General features: G+C 38.3%; 1 protein-coding gene across 3 annotated transcripts in view; it reads right to left on the minus strand.

Annotated features, from left to right (window-relative positions):
• Positions 1 to 15762, minus strand: part of SLC39A10 (solute carrier family 39 member 10) — a 132558-nt gene that overhangs the window by 88647 nt on the left and 28149 nt on the right. The window contains exon 3 of one of the 3 annotated variants that reach the window (XM_073880961.1): positions 321 to 434. The exons of the other annotated variants lie outside the window; for them this stretch is intronic. Coding sequence (XP_073737062.1) covers positions 321 to 384 — 64 coding nt within the window. The 5' untranslated portion in view covers positions 385 to 434. The remainder of the gene's footprint in view (positions 1 to 320; positions 435 to 15762) is intronic. 3 annotated transcript variants of the gene reach the window in all.

Consider the following 15762-nt stretch of genomic DNA (forward strand, 5'->3'; position numbering starts at 1 on the left):
CCTACGTGGGGCTTGATCCCAGGACCCTGAGAATTTCTTTAAGCAGCTATACAGCTTGGGGCTAAGATATGTTTGGTGTTTAATTAGAGATTGAATTTTTTAATCAGAGATTCAATTTGACATTCTAAACAAAGATGTCAAGTGAAATAACTAGTTTAATCCTTCTAGCAGTAGTATGGAGATATTTTGTCTCCAAATTGTCCCTTTCAGTCAGGTGCCAAGGAGAAATTAATATGAAGTTACTAGTAGCCTTGCTAGCCATCAGAAAAGAAATTTTGCCAAGTCATTTGCATAAGTGTAAAGCACTTGCCATGACATACTTGAAAATATTCGGTGAAAGAGTCTCCTCCACCTGAGACTCACATGCTGCGTCTGTGGCTCCATAGCTGTGGTTGTAGGCAGACACCGATGTTGATTTCGAATCACTGGTGCTACTGCAGTAAATAATCCAAGCAAAAGATGCTTATGCGAAAGTAGTAACAGATATGAGATATATTTTGGTGGTAGAATTGATAAGACTTAGCCTGGATAATAATGTGGGGGGGGGGGGGGATGTGGGTGGGAGGCCAAGGAACTCTTTCTCTGGTATGAATAAGTATATAGATAGAGGTATCTTTTACCAAGAAGGACAAGTTTGGAGGAGGAACAGATTTGGAAGTGGAGGTTGGGGGCGGGGGAGGGGGGACGCAGAGACTTACCAGTTTGAGATATTTTAAGTTTGAGATACCTGAGACATCTCAGTGGAGATGTCAAGTAAGTAATGGAATATCCAGGTCAAGCTCCAAAAAGAAGTGTGAGTCAGATAATAAATTTGGAGTTGTCAGTGTTTAGATGATATTCAAAGCCAGAAGTAAGATTGCTCAAGAATAATTGGAAAGCATATAAAGAAAGCCCAGGATCTCTGCCTAAAAAACTTGAAAACTTGTCCTACCCTATTTTTACTACACTAATTTCTCATATATTTAGGTCTCTCTACTTAATTTTTTCAAAAGACTTTTCTTGACCCCATAGTCTAAATTAGGCACCCTGACCCCACAATATGTCCTCAATCTTTTTCTTCCACGTGTTTATCATAATTTGCAATGAATTACTTGTCTTTATTTATTTTGTATTTGTCTTTCCATTAGAATGTATGTTTCTTGAAGACAGAGGCCATTTACTTTTAATTTGTATCCCCAGTGCTTGGCATATAATAAATAGTAAGTATTAAGTAATGAATTAAAGTGGATGTGGATATTAATTGAATGGAGGATGAGCCTGCTAAGGTGATAACAATTTAGCAGTTGTGTGTGTGTGTGTGTGTGTGTGTGTGTGTGTGTGTGTAATTGACATTAATTACCATTTATCTTGAACTTTCCTAAGCGAAGAATAAATTAAAAAGCAAAGGAGTCAAGCATTTTCATTTACTCATTCACTCTCTGTGGAAGGTCTGTGATATATGAATGTTTATGCAGAAGTTTCTATGTTCAAAGTACAAACAATTCATCAACTGTACAAGTGTTCTATCATAAACTCCCAGAGTTTGGAGCCGGTGTTATTCATCTGTAACCTCCCTCAAGGTTCTCTTACACATGATGGGTAGTCCATAAATGCTTATTGTTTCAATGCACGCTTTGTTACAGTAACACATTTATTCAGGTATTTCAGTTATAACTTTAGTAAACAAGGTGGTATAACATAGATTTTGCTGACATTTTGCTTTTACTCAAAGTGCCCTCTTTGTAAATGTTCCTTACACCAGCAGTTCATTTCTAAAGTTTATTTTAATAGGTCTAACTCACAGATTTCTTCCACAAGGGACTTAATAAATTACCCAAGAGGAGACACTACCAGAAGTGTGAAGTCAACAAAATTGCATACTGACAGCAATCTGTTCCCACCTTTGGCATTACTAGTCTTCCCTAAAAACACCAGTTTTTTTGCTGCCCTCAGTTTTAGAGATTTTCAAGGCAACATCTGGCCATTCAGTATACTATGTACATATATTTATCTTCCTTCTTTCAGATTTCCCTGTCTTGTTTCCATTTCCTTCCCAGTCTTATTTCCTATTGTATAAGAACATGTCTGACTGTGGGTAATACAATTTTTTTTTCTAAGAGTCCTAGAATGTTGGAATTGGCCTGTCTTTAGAAGTCTCTCTTCCTTACTTTCCGGCTACTCAGGTAATTACATCATCTGCTGGATTTTGTTAATTTGGGTAATATAATTGCCTTTCGGGTGTGTTGCTAATGGTGGGAAGCTGGTACTCCTCAAATCACATCCCCAGGCCTCTGGTACACAGAATGACATAAACCAGCCACTCACTGAAATGGGCGTCTTCATTGTTCATGCCATTTTAAAATGGAAGAATGGACAATTATTGAAGTTGTAGCTATTCTGTTTAAATAAATCACTTTGTGGGGTATGAGTCATCGAGGGAGGTTTTTGCTTTTTGTTTTAGTGCAGATTTCTAGATGCACCATTTCGAAATGTTTTGAGAGACAGATGAGGAATAAAGTATCCAGAGTCATTACAGCAAATTGGAATCTACATATATCCCTGGTTAAAAGCTCCCAATTTAGATCACTTCTTAGGTAACAGTGAGCCCTTAATTTAATATAGAAAGGTAATATTTTAAAATACAATTTTAAGGCAATCTTTGAGCTGTTGAGAATTTACTGATGCATCATCATGAATTTATTTTCCCCAAGAAACACAGATTAATGCTTTGAGATAAAAACAGCCAAGGGACATGGGAAGACATTTATGTGCAAGGAGAGAAATTGTATCTCCAGGCTACAACTATTTATCCACTTTCCTGCCACTAAAACTTACCAGCCAGTTTGTGAGCCTGAGAACAGACGAGTAACTCCATATAGAAAAATCTTCTCTTTGGGGAACATTTACTCAGGGAAAATATTACCCATTGATATTTTCCCTGACATCTTTTTCACCCTTATCTGCACTTCGCACAGTTACTCCCCAACTGACACTTTCTAATTACTGTCTCTGCTCTGTGATAAGAACCCCTAAAATCTAGAAGTAATACGGTCTTTAAAAGGAAGCTCTTCTATTTTCATTTCCACAGAATTAGAGAAGGCTTGAGTTGTTTTTTTTTTAAGACATTATACAGATTCGTAAACCATATTTTGCGGCCATGAAAAAAAGTATTGTTTTCTCTTTTACATATCAAATTGAACTTTTCTTTCTTACTCTCTCATCTGAAAGCTTCAGGAACAAAGCCATCAAGAAAGAAGACGTAAATTAGAAAGTCAGAGAGAATTAGATTCACTGCTGTTAGTATCTGAGTGAGGCCTTTTTACCCCCAGGGAAGTCTGACAAATTTTAGGCTTTCTGAGCATATGACTCCTATCTCCAGGGGGAAAATAAAGAGTACAGAACAGAAAAAAATTTCAGAGGTTTTCATTTCCTCAGGATAAGGAAGGCCAGGACAGAGCCTCCTTTGGAACTTTTAAAGACCTAGACCTCTGTGAAGATTACATTTCCTCATACATTGTATAAAGCAAGTCAGTACCAAGTTATAAATGCCAAAGATGCAAAACTTACCTGCATACTTAAATTAAGAACTTCTCTCCAGTTTGCTTTTTGTTTCTTCCTTTCACTTATAAAAGTTTAGGTAAGTTTATCGTTGCTGAGCTTTCTCCAATTGTTTGTATCCCTGCCTGCCTTGCTAGCAATCCAGAAGGGGCAGAGACCTTCCTTTTTATTTATTTCATTTTTTACTTTGATTTTTTTTAAAGATGTTATTTATTTTAGAGAGAGAGAGAGAGAGAGAGACAGCATGAGCAGGGAAGGAACAGAGGGAGAGGGAGTGGTAGAGAGAATCTCCAGCAGACTCCATGTTAAGTGCAGAGCCCGACCTAGGGCTTGATCTCACGACGCTGAAATCATGACCTGAGCTCACCAAGAGTTGGACGCTTAACTGACTGAACCACCCAGGTGCCCCCAGAGATCTTATTTATACATGCATTTTCTTTGCTCATCTCTCATCCCAATGCCTTGCACTCATGGATACCTCATAAATGGATGGGGATGGCAGGTGGTAAGGAAGCACTTCTGATGTAACTGGCTGATCAGAATAAGTAGTGAACAAAGTCTTAAATCTGTAATGCCTTACTGGACAAAGATTGTGACTTTTCTCAAATATATGTTATTAGTACTTTTTAAAATTGCCTTTTCAAAGTTTGCTAACTTGTGAGTACAAGGTTCACTCTTCCCTCCTCCTCAGTAAGCAATTGACACACTTGGTTTTTGTTTTTTAATTTAATTGTATTTATTCTTTTAAGTAAACTCTACCCCCAACATGGAGACTGAACTCGAGATCCCAAGATCAAGAGTCCCATGTTTTACCAACTGAGCCAGACAGGCGCCTCTGCGCATAGCGCCTTTAATTAATGGAAACAGGCTTTCTTTTATGCAATGGATACAACCAAAGGGGTCACCAGATTTTGACTGCTGAATGATCTTTCTCCTTTATCTTCTTCCTGACTATAAATTTTCAGGAAATAACAAAGATTTTATTTTAGATTTGTCGTTGGTCTAATTTTTCCCAATCTATATACCTAAGAGGGGGTGTATGTGTGTTTGTGTGTGTGTGTGTGTGTGTGTGTTTTGAGTTTTACATTTTTAACAAATGACTAAAACATTTATTACTTTGATGGAATTCTTTAGCAATGTTACAAGTATATTCACAATGTTTTCAGGCCCTTTCATTTTCAAAGGATGAAAAAGCAAGTTGCTGAGAAACACGATCATATAAATAAAAGTATATAATATAGTATATTCATTTTGGCTCATTTAAAATTTGAAAATAAATCATTTTATAAAGGCAAAAGTGTTTTTCTTTTCAGGGCCAAATTTCTGTCTGAGAGGCAAAGCTTACAATTAATGGGCTACCTTAAACTTTAGCTATATAAAGCCAAAATAAAAATTACTCTAGATGTGGTATCTGTAGAGTACCAGTCATTTGCTTCACAGTAAATATTTGGTTTAGTATGGCCTCTTTTGTTTAAGAAATGTATACCAAGCCCAAAAGGATACATTTACTCCTAGTACAAACAATCTGCTTACAATAAATTACATTAATACTGGGCAAGGTTGGAGTGGCAGGGGTTGGGGAGAATCTATGTTCTTATAAAAACTTATAAGATCACCAGCATAATTCTAAATGAAGCTTAAATAGAAGTATTAATATACAACTTACACTTAGGGGGGAAAAATCCTATTATTGATAAAACAGTATACTCAAAATCAGTCACGTCACGAAAACACATGCCCTTGTGTAATTTTGGCAGAACAGCCCTGAATACAATGGACTTTTTTAGAATGGAACTTTTTATTGAATGGATCTCAAATTCCATTATAATGACATCATGCATTTATACAGTTTTTCACCCTGACTTTCCTCATAGTTCTCTCAACGATGGTTTCTGGCCTTAGCTGTTGCAGTCTGTGTTATCATTGCTTGGTGATATCTCTGTGGGATCTCTAGCTATTGCCCTTTCTGCTTGTTCCTAAGCCCAGACATCAAACTTCCAAACTGCCTTCTGGCTTTTATTTACAAGTCACTTTGTCACACTCATCACAATTTCTCTTTCAAACACTTGAGTTTTCCTTAAACCCTCTGCTCTCAAAATATTACCTTGACCTGTGCCTGGGAGGCATAGCTGATTAGTAGAGGTTTTCATATTGCCATGTGATGGCCTCAAACTGAAAATGTTCGCTTTGGCAGACCTATGTAACCCAAAACACTTCTGGTTATGTTGGAGTGTTTGAACTTAATGGAGAAATTCCAAATCACTCATTTTCTAAAAAAGTGCAATAGGCACAATATTAAGAACCAACGCGACATAAGAGAACAGATTTAGAACCAGACTGATTTGAGTCTGAATCCTGACGTCACAATTTTCTAAGTAGGGGAAATTATTTGTCTAGGCCTGTTTTTTCATCTGCAAACTATTCTTACATTACAGGGGTCTACAGAGATTGAATGGGATAATGCTTCTAAAGCCCTAGCATATTTTCCTATGCATGGTGAGTTGGTCATTGGATTTATGATGATCATAGGTAACTGTTCTATAAAAACACAATTTTGCAATACTCTGGAATCCCCACCCCCGACCCCTTATCTCTCTGCTCTCAAAAAATCATCAGTCATCAAAGTCTGCCTGGCCACACAGTTAAAAAAATCCACCAATTAATATCTATATTTCCAGGCCAAATTCTGTCCCAGTGGTGGATCACTTCATACTTTAACTACTACAAATGAATTCTGGGTAGTTTGCACATCTCTGAATTGGTGAAAATTTTACCAATTAGAAAAAAAAAATTTTTTTTTTTCTAATTGTGCGGGCCCTTTACTTTTTATCCTTAATCCTACCTTCTGCCACTGCCAAATCCTCTATCTGGAGAACTGAATCAATTGATGTGGGGATGTTTCAAAGCATTTGGAAATAATAACAGAAGGAATATGACTCCCTGTCTATAGGTAGCTTCTAAATTGGTGTGGCTGACACTTCTACAAAGATATAAACAGCCCTTTGCCCCATGCTGTGTTCAGTACCAAGAAAGTGAACTCCATCAAATACTACCTTCAAAGAAATCAAAGAACTCAAAATCCATATAGCAATCAATTTCCAATTCCAAATATGCCTTTAAAATTTCAGCTAATTTCTAAACATGTATTCTCGTAGCAGCCTTCTAAATATTTCACATTATTAAACATCTAAAAATACATGGCATATCTACATTTATTACATAAACACCTAAATGATGTATATTCTAATTTTGCTTATCTAAACAATTTAAAAAGTCACTCGTGTTAAAATAACTTTCCAATAAGCATCATCATTGAGCTTAATGCTGTCAAATTTACTAGTGCTAGTCAGACAGCTGATTGTCAAAAAGAAGTGAATAGGCCCAATGAATAAATTACATCTTGAGTGCTTTTGATACAAGTTAAAACTACGGGTAATCTGTGTTCTATTTGAAAAATATTAAATCCACACTTTTGAACTCTACTTATTTTTGGAGCAAGGACTCTCCGGTCCCCTGCACTGATCCCTGAGATACCAGACTCAGGCAGGGATTTGAGAGGAAAGAGCAGAGACCCAGCAAGTAGGGACTATAGTAAGAGACAAGTTTTCAAGAAGGGGGGTTTTCGAGTTAAGCAGGTAGTTGCTCAGTGCCTGGCACACAGCAATACTCAATAAACTTTGGATACATTCATTTCTTCTGTTTTGTTCACTCTATATCCTTGGCACCTAAAATAATAACGTCCCACATGTGTGGTTCAAAAATAATTATGGAATGAATGCCTGGGTCCTAAAGGGACACTGATGGTGGTGATGACCTTCTTGAATAGGATCTCACGGTAGCAACTCACACAAGATCTGTAGTGGATTTTTGCTGGCAGGGATATGGAATTGGATCTTTAAGTACAGAGTGCTTGCTAAATAGAGGATTTCCTGTTTAGCGCTCCATGCTTTAAAGATTCACAGACAGATATCACAACCTCCAGACAACTTGAACTACCAAATTTAACTCTAATCTATTATTTAACCTTCTTCTCAGAAAGTTTTGCCCCATATCTCATGTACGTCAATTTACAATTTAATCCCTTCTTCCCTTGCTCCAAACTCTGAGGAAATAGTTATTTCTATAGTACTTTCATCTACTGTGAATGGAGTAACCATTTGTTCTTCTTTCTCCAGGCTAACTCAAATATACTTTCATGCCTCAGCTATTATTTCTGGCCCTTTAATTATCTTTGTTGCTCTTTGAATGTTCTCCAGGATTTTAATGTCTAAAGTTCTGGAGCCCAATCTTGGACATAATATGCAGACTGGCTGGTGGCAGCTAACACTGAATTATTATTGTGTGATCACCTCATGCTTCCTACTCCAGTGTATGTAGACTCCTTTCAGCTTTTGTTTTTTCCATTATTACCTGCTCCGTTTGCAAGTTCATCTTTTCCTACAATTTCTGAGGTAATCATCTTTCATATTGAGAATCCATAGACCTAACTGGTCATTTTCCAGCTTCCGTCCTCAAGTAATTACTTGTTACGAATCAACAATAATTCTTCTCTTGATTGCTAAACATATTATAGTTTTAGCCCAGTGCTAGGGAAATCCGAACAGTCCAAATACAGTATTAATATCTGACTGAAATCCACACTCATTCCCATTATCATCTCTCCATCCCTACATGTGTTCTTCCTCCTAAGTCCTCTGAGTCTCCAAACTACTACATGTGCTACTTTAAGGAACCAATCATTTTTTATTCTATCTTTTCTCCACTACCTACAGTTAATTTCTTTCAGTTCCCGCAGTTCAACACTTACATGTCCTATTGAGTTTACCTCTTGAATATGGCCCTTCCTCCCTATTGCACTCTACCACCTGAGTGCAGATATTCAGCATCTCTAGACTGGACTACTACAGTGGCTTTTGGTTTCTCTTTTTCAACTCATCGTTCTCCCCCAACACCCCCCGTTTGTCGAAACACATATCATGTCACTTTTTGCCCTAAAAAAAAAACAACAAAACAAAATCCACATGATATCGCCATTGCTTCATATGCATTCAAGACCCTGACATCACTTGCCTTTTCAGTCCTCCTCTTGCCACTTCTCTTCCCCCTCCATTCCTTCCCAAACCAAATGCTACACCAGGGATGGCAAATGGATCCATTCTGATTAATAGGAAGTAGCTGCCTGAAACAATGTTTTAAGAAGTATCATGTCAGACTGGCCAAGTCCACCATGAAGGGGTGGTGACAATGGCAACGTCCATGTAATATATTTACTGTCCATTTACAGATTGACTATTTACATTTCCCTAACCCTTCACTTGCTTTTTATTTCCTTGCCTTTTTATTTCCCTAGGACTGGTCTTTTAGATGCGAGTCTTCCCTTTCTCAATGCTCTCATAGTTATTTTTTTTTAAGTTATTTAATAAATGATATTTTGATAGCAGATGGGCATACAAAAACAATTAGATGAATGCCTTATATTATATGCCACATGTATATGAAAGATCAAAGACTTAAATGTAAAAAAGCAGAGCTGTAAATGTTCTAGAATAACAAGGAAGATTTTTATTTATAGTCTTGGAGTGGGTTAGGCCATTTTAACTCTGACTGAAAATCCTGAAATCAGAAAAGATTGGTAAGTTTAATACTACCAAAACCAAACTCAACTACAAGTTAAAAACAAACAAGTAAACAAACAACTAACAAACAAAAACTCTACAACACTATAAGCAAATACAAAAGACTGGGAGAATTATTAGTAACTCATCAAAAAAGTATAAAATCTTTAATATATAAAGAGCTTTTAGAAGTCAATAAGAAAGTTACCAACAACCCAATATAAAACTGGACAAAGAGTATGAAAACAGGAAGTTTAGGGGTGCCTGGCTAGCTCAGTCTGTAAAGCCCGTGATTCTTGGTCTCAGGATTGTAAATTCAAGCCCCACGTGGGGTGTGGAGATTACTTGTAAGATCTTAAAAAGTACATGAAGTTTACAGAAAAAATATAAATGCTTCTTAAACATTATCAAAAGATATTCAATTTCAGTCATAATAAGGAAGATCCAAATTAAAACCATTAAGGTATCTTTATTTGTACCTAGTAGAGCTAAACAAATATCCAAAAAGTTGATAACACACTACTGAGGATGCAATAGAGAAAGGGGCTCTCATGTATTTCTGGTGAGAATGTAAAATGATAAAATACTTTTGGAAGGTGAGGTGCCTGGGTGGCTCAGTTGGTTAAAGCATCTGTCTTTGGGGGCACCTGGGTGGCTCAGTCGGTTAAGCGGCTGCCTTCAGCTCAGGTCATGATCCCAGGGTCTTGGGATCGAGCCCCGCATTGGGCTCCCTGCTCGGCGGAGAGCCTGCTTCTCCCTCTCCCTCTGCCTGCTGCTCTGCCTACTTGTGCTCTCTCTCTCTCTCTCTCTCTCTCTCTCTCTGTTAAATAAATAAAAATTTTTAAAGAAAAAAAAAGCATCTGTCTTTGGCTCAGGTCATGATCTCAGGGTCCCGGGCTAGAGTCCCGCATAGGGCTCCCTGCTCAGTGGGGAATCTGCTTCTCCCTCTCCCACTGCCCCTCCCTCCACTTGTGCTCTCTATCTCTCTCAAATAAATAAATACAATCTTAAAGAAAAAACACTTTTGGGAGGCAATTTAACAATATCTCTCAAAATTACAAATGCATATGCTCATGATTCATTCATCAATTTCTCTTCTGGAAAATTATCTTAAAGATACACTTTCCTATGTGAAAAATGTCTGAAGTTCAAAATTACTCACTGTGGCATTGTTTGCAATAGTAAAATACTGTAGGCGACCCAACTGTTGGGGACATACTAGTTCATACAGCTACATAATAGAATAATGTTCAGCTTTAAAACAAGCTTTTCCTTATGAAAAAGTATCTCTGTAATGAAATGAAAAGAAATAAAGAATAAATTATTGAGGGAGGAAAAAGCATTGTTCAGAGGTGAAAATTCAGTACTTAGTATGCATTTGCTTGAACATGCTTAAAGAGACAAAGGATACACAAGAAACTAATAATTGATGGCACATCTCTGTGGACCTGGGTAGATGGAGGATAGAGGTAGGAAGATTTCTGATTGAAAAAGATTTTAATTTCTTTCTAAAGTTATGCAAATGCTACAGTTTTCTCTATCTTGAATGCTCTTCACCCTCATTCCCCACCCCCACCTCATTATATATTCTTCAGATCTCAATCCTTTCCTCAAAAAAGTTGTTCTTTCCAATCTGGAAGAGTTTCAATTCTGTCTCGTCTTGAACTCTTACCTTTGTTTTTGGAAATCATTTGTGCACATTGGTCTCCCTCATCTGACTGTTAAGCTCCTTGAGGGGGTGGGGAACAGATCTGGCTCACCTCCCCGGAGCCTGTCCCGCCTGGCACAGGGCTCTCTGTGAATGCTGGTTGAATGAAGAAATGCATGCTCAGGGCACTGTGTGGGGGCACTGGTTGGGAAACCACAGGAAAGATAAAAGAGGTGAGACAATGTCTGCCTTCGGGTAGTTTATCAACCAGGGAGGTTAAGATAAATACACCTATAATTATAAAGCAGACTGTGGTCATTGCCTTAGGAGTTAACAAATAAAGTCATATGGGATTCAGAGCAAGGAGAGTGCTAGAAGAATTTTTAAAATGTGTTAAATATCTGAAAAAGGCTGTAATATTTGAGAAGGGGCTTTGAAAGACTGGCGTGATTTCCTCAAAAAAGGGCAGAACATTTAGGGGCGACAGGGACCAGATGGCTGATACATATAAGTGAATGGCTTTCCAAGTAGAAACTGACTAAAAACAAGATCTAGAGGTCCTTAAACTTGGCTGGATCACTTGGGAGCTTAAAAAAAGCCGAGTACTCCGCCATAACTCAAGGCCAATTCGATGAGAAACTTAGAGCGGGATTGGGGAAGTGTGTAGGGGGGATGGGATAGAGGTGAAACCCAAGGATTTGTAGTTCTAAAAAACTGTGCAGGTGATAACATTGTAGACCAGACGCATTCTCTTCACCTGTGACTCGCTAAGAATGCAGAACACTAGGTCCCACCCTGGACTTTACAGAATCAGAACCGCCCTGTGACAGTATCTCTGGTATTCTCAGATACACTGGAAAGTTTGAGAAGTGCTCCTCTAGAGAACTTTGTCCCCTTCGGAGGGAGTGGCCACTCATTAGGTAGTATCAGGATTCATTACCCTGAAGGAATGCAGACACCTTGGGGTCTCATTTTTCATTTGTAGTACAGGCAACAACTCAAATCACTGAAATCAGGTAGAAACCATCAGAAGACGGCAGGCAACCATGTTGTACACTGGAAACCAGTGTACCACTGTGTGTCAACTACACTTCAGTTAAAAAACCCCAAATGACTGGGGGCTCGCGGTTCACTAGAGATGGTTTATTAGTAGAGTTTGTCTAAAGCTTAGGTTGTTTTAACCAGACATGTTTTTAATGTGGATTTCTGATATTTATTTTTAAAATGTTTTTTGAGCAGCTAAAGCATCCCTGACAACAATATCATACGGTGAAGTTCAACATACAACCTTGCTCTTCCTTAAGGATACAGAGGTCCGTCCTGGAGAACCACTGGCTCAGCGACCTGCCTTCCCATCTCCCATAGGCAAAATTTAGAGGCTATATTGGAAATAAAGCTACACTACAAAGGTTTGGAGGGCTTGGAATGATTATTTAAGTAAATTAAGTCAAGCTTAATGTCCATCACTCAATATTTTACAAGTCAGAATTATACTGTATACTGCAATACAAACAAAAAAGCGAGCTTGCTCCCTCATGATCTGGTTGGAGATATAATTGGCACAAAGGAAACAGTTGAAGATTTTTACCCAACAAATATTTATCGAGCTCCTGCTGCGTACCGGTGCTATTTCAAGTCCTTTAACTTCATCCCTTCAGTGGTCTCCCTAGCCAGCCAGCCTCCTGGAAAATTAATGTCATTACTCCTAGAATAAATGATCTCACAGGATAAAAGTGTGGATGAGTCAGGGCAACCCCTCGCTCCAGCGGGAGACTGCCAGTGCTCCGGAGCATTGTCTTTGAATAGGAAGGACCTCTGAGATTGTGGCAGAACAAAAGAGGAAGGGAAGTTCAGAGCAGGTGAAGATCCACACTAGAAGGTCTCTTTCTCCATTGCTAAAGAGTTGGACAACAGTTACAAAATTTCAAATAGCGATGCTAGGAAGGACATAGCTTTCAAAATATCAGCAACCATTTTCTCTTGCTCCCACAACCCTTATCTGTCATGTCATTCTTTTTCAAGTTCAGCTGTCGCACTGAGTCATGTTTGTATCTACCTCTGCAGAAAGATTATTTAAAAAAAAAAAATCACTTCTCTGGATGAATATCCAAAATTAATTGCAAATGAAAAATCAGTCTAAAGCTTTAACTTGTTGAACTTTCACTGCACTGAAGCATGCACAGGTATTTCTGAAACACACCAGGTAGTTTTGTAAACCACCCATAAAAGCAAAAATCAAAAACTTCACAAAATGGGTTTCTGTAAGAAGTTTTTTGATAGCTTTTGTTAAAAAGAAATTTCTAAGCGCTTTCAAAATTTTAGATGCTCAAAGAATATAACCACTGAGGACAGCTGTACTATTCCTTTATAATTTTAGAGAGTATATATTTATTTTGTTTTGATACAAAGCTCAGGTTTGTTTTTAAGATGTGAACAGCATAGTAACAAAGGAAAAGAGAAACAATGCAATGTATTAGAAAAGGCACACAGACATGACAAAAAGGAGGGGGAAAAAATCTCCTTTTGAGCTAAAAAGAAAAGAGGGGAAAAGAAAAGCTATCATCAAGGACGAAGAAAGGCATCTCTGAACAAGAAAGGACTATTTCCCCAGCAGTGATCTGGAAGGCTTTGAGGGTGGGGTGGAGAAAGAGAAGGTACCAGGTGAGAAAGTATTGTTTATGGTCCCCTGCGAACGGAACTTTGCTTTATATAACAAATCAATCCACTTACAGGAAGTGCTTAGCTTCCCCTGTTCGGAGGTTAGTTCAGTCCCTTTCTCCTTCTTTGAATGAATGGGGAGGGTTTTTGGCTCACCCTCCGCCTCACCACAGGAATGTGCACTATCTACGGGGTTGTTTTGAAACCCACAGCTCTTAAAGGAGCTGTATCAACAGGTTTCTCCTTCTCCCTGACATTGAGCCAATTGTAAAGGCTGAATAAGAATCTTGAACAAATTAGGGCGCCTGGGTGGCTCAGTTGGTTAAGCGACTGCCTTCAGCTCAGGTCATGATCCTGGAGTCCCGGGATCGAGTCCCACATCAGGCTCCCTGCTCAGCTGGGAGTCTGCTTCTCCCTCTGACCCTCTTCCCTCTCGTGCTCTCTCTCTCTCATTCTCTCTCTCAAATAAAAAATAAAATCTTTAAAATAAAAAAGAATCTTGAACAAATTAAATACTACCATAGGAATTCAAAACCAGCTCTACCTAGAGTGTTTTTTTTTTTAAACAGAATCACAATTTATATTTTTATCACTTCAGCCTTTTTTGAGCCCAGAACCATAGAGCTAACAAAGGGCTATTTCCTGACAGCTTAATACAAAGCACCTTTTAAGGAAAGCCTGAAAGTTGGCCTTGGAATGTGGGTTACTGCAGAGAACTCTTTCCCAGATGGAGCTGCTAATGCGGTTTTCAAGAAAACTCAGGAGACTCCAAAATATCCTTCCAAGCAATGTAATAAATGCCAAGCCTTTTATATGCTTATTATCTAATGCATTTCTATGGCCACTGCCCTTCAACACAAATATTTACCTTTTCTCTCTCAACTTTGGCCTATATACTTTCCATTCTGCCTTTAAATAAAACTACTTCCAGCCCATGAGTGGTGAGGTAAAACACTCATCATAGAAGCTTCACTCATCCCAGCCCTAAATGCTACAGGGGGCAAAAAAAGAAAAGAAAAGAAATCACGGCAAATGTTTTAAACTTCTACCTATGATGGTAAAAACAGGAAACTGAGAAGTCATTTGCATTTTCTTCTTAGATTAACTCTTTTTGATTAAAGGGTTGTCCAGAACTTGGCTTGACATGTTTGCACAGCCATGTGTCACTATTTTTTTTCTTTTTAAAAAGATTTTATTTATTCATTTGACAAAGAAAGAGAGAGAGAGCACAAACAGGCTGACTGGCAGGCAGAGGGAGAGGGAGAGGGAGAAGCAGGCTCCCTGCTGAGCAGGGAGCCCGACATGGGGCTCCATCCCAGGACCCTGGGATCATGACCTGAGCAGAAGGCAGATGCTTAACTGACTGAGCCACCCAGGGGCTCCTATGTATCACTATTTTAATATCATTTGCAATTTATTCTACAGTGCCAAGTGGCTACTCTTAAGAAGTTCTAAGAGTTGATATAATTTATCATGAAGCCTCTCAAACTTCATTTGGCATGAACTTAATTGCAAATGATTATAATCTGATTTCAAATATTAATCGATGATGTTGTAAAGAATGTGTATATTTCCCCATAACTAAACAAGAACACAATTAAAAATAGGCCAACATTCCCAAAATGAAAAAACACACAATAAAAAACTATTCTTTTTTTTTAAGATTTTAAGTAATCTCTACACCCAACATGTGGCTCAAACTCATGACCCCAAGATCAAGAGTCCCATGCTCCACTGACTGAGCCAGCCAGGCCCCTAAAAAACAATTTTTTGGGGTGGGGGCAGGGATGAGCATGCAGGGGAGAGGCAGAGAGAGGGAGAGAAAGAATCTGAAGCAGGTTCCATGCCCAGTTTGGAGCACCACGTGGGGCTCAGTCTCATGACCCTGAGATCATGACCTGAGATGAAATCAAGAGTCTGACACTTAATCCACTGAGCCACATAGGCTCCCCATCCTAAAAAACGATTCTTAATCTTAATGATAGAAGTTAAAATCTCTGTAATAAACTGTTGATTAAATATTTTGCTAACTACCTTGCACTGATTATTTTAATTGACCAGTTTCTTGGATATATCAACATTTTTGAATGGGGATAGGTTAGGTAATTGTCTAGATAATTTATTAATGTAGATTCTAGGGCTTAAAGGAACAAACTCAAATGTCTGGTGGCTTTCCACATTTGAGGAAGCAAGTTAAGTAATAACAGAAGTAGAGAAATCTAGGGGAAGTAGAATAAGGAATCAAAGGGTACGAGTCAGCAATAAAGACTGTGAGAAACAATGCCCCAAAGAGTGAATACTTAA

This window comes from Callorhinus ursinus, unplaced genomic scaffold (genome assembly GCF_003265705.2).
Source record: "Callorhinus ursinus isolate GAN/ISIS: 27379988/994484 unplaced genomic scaffold, GSC_fseal_2.0 scaffold2, whole genome shotgun sequence".
Classification (NCBI taxonomy): domain Eukaryota; kingdom Metazoa; phylum Chordata; class Mammalia; order Carnivora; family Otariidae; genus Callorhinus; species Callorhinus ursinus.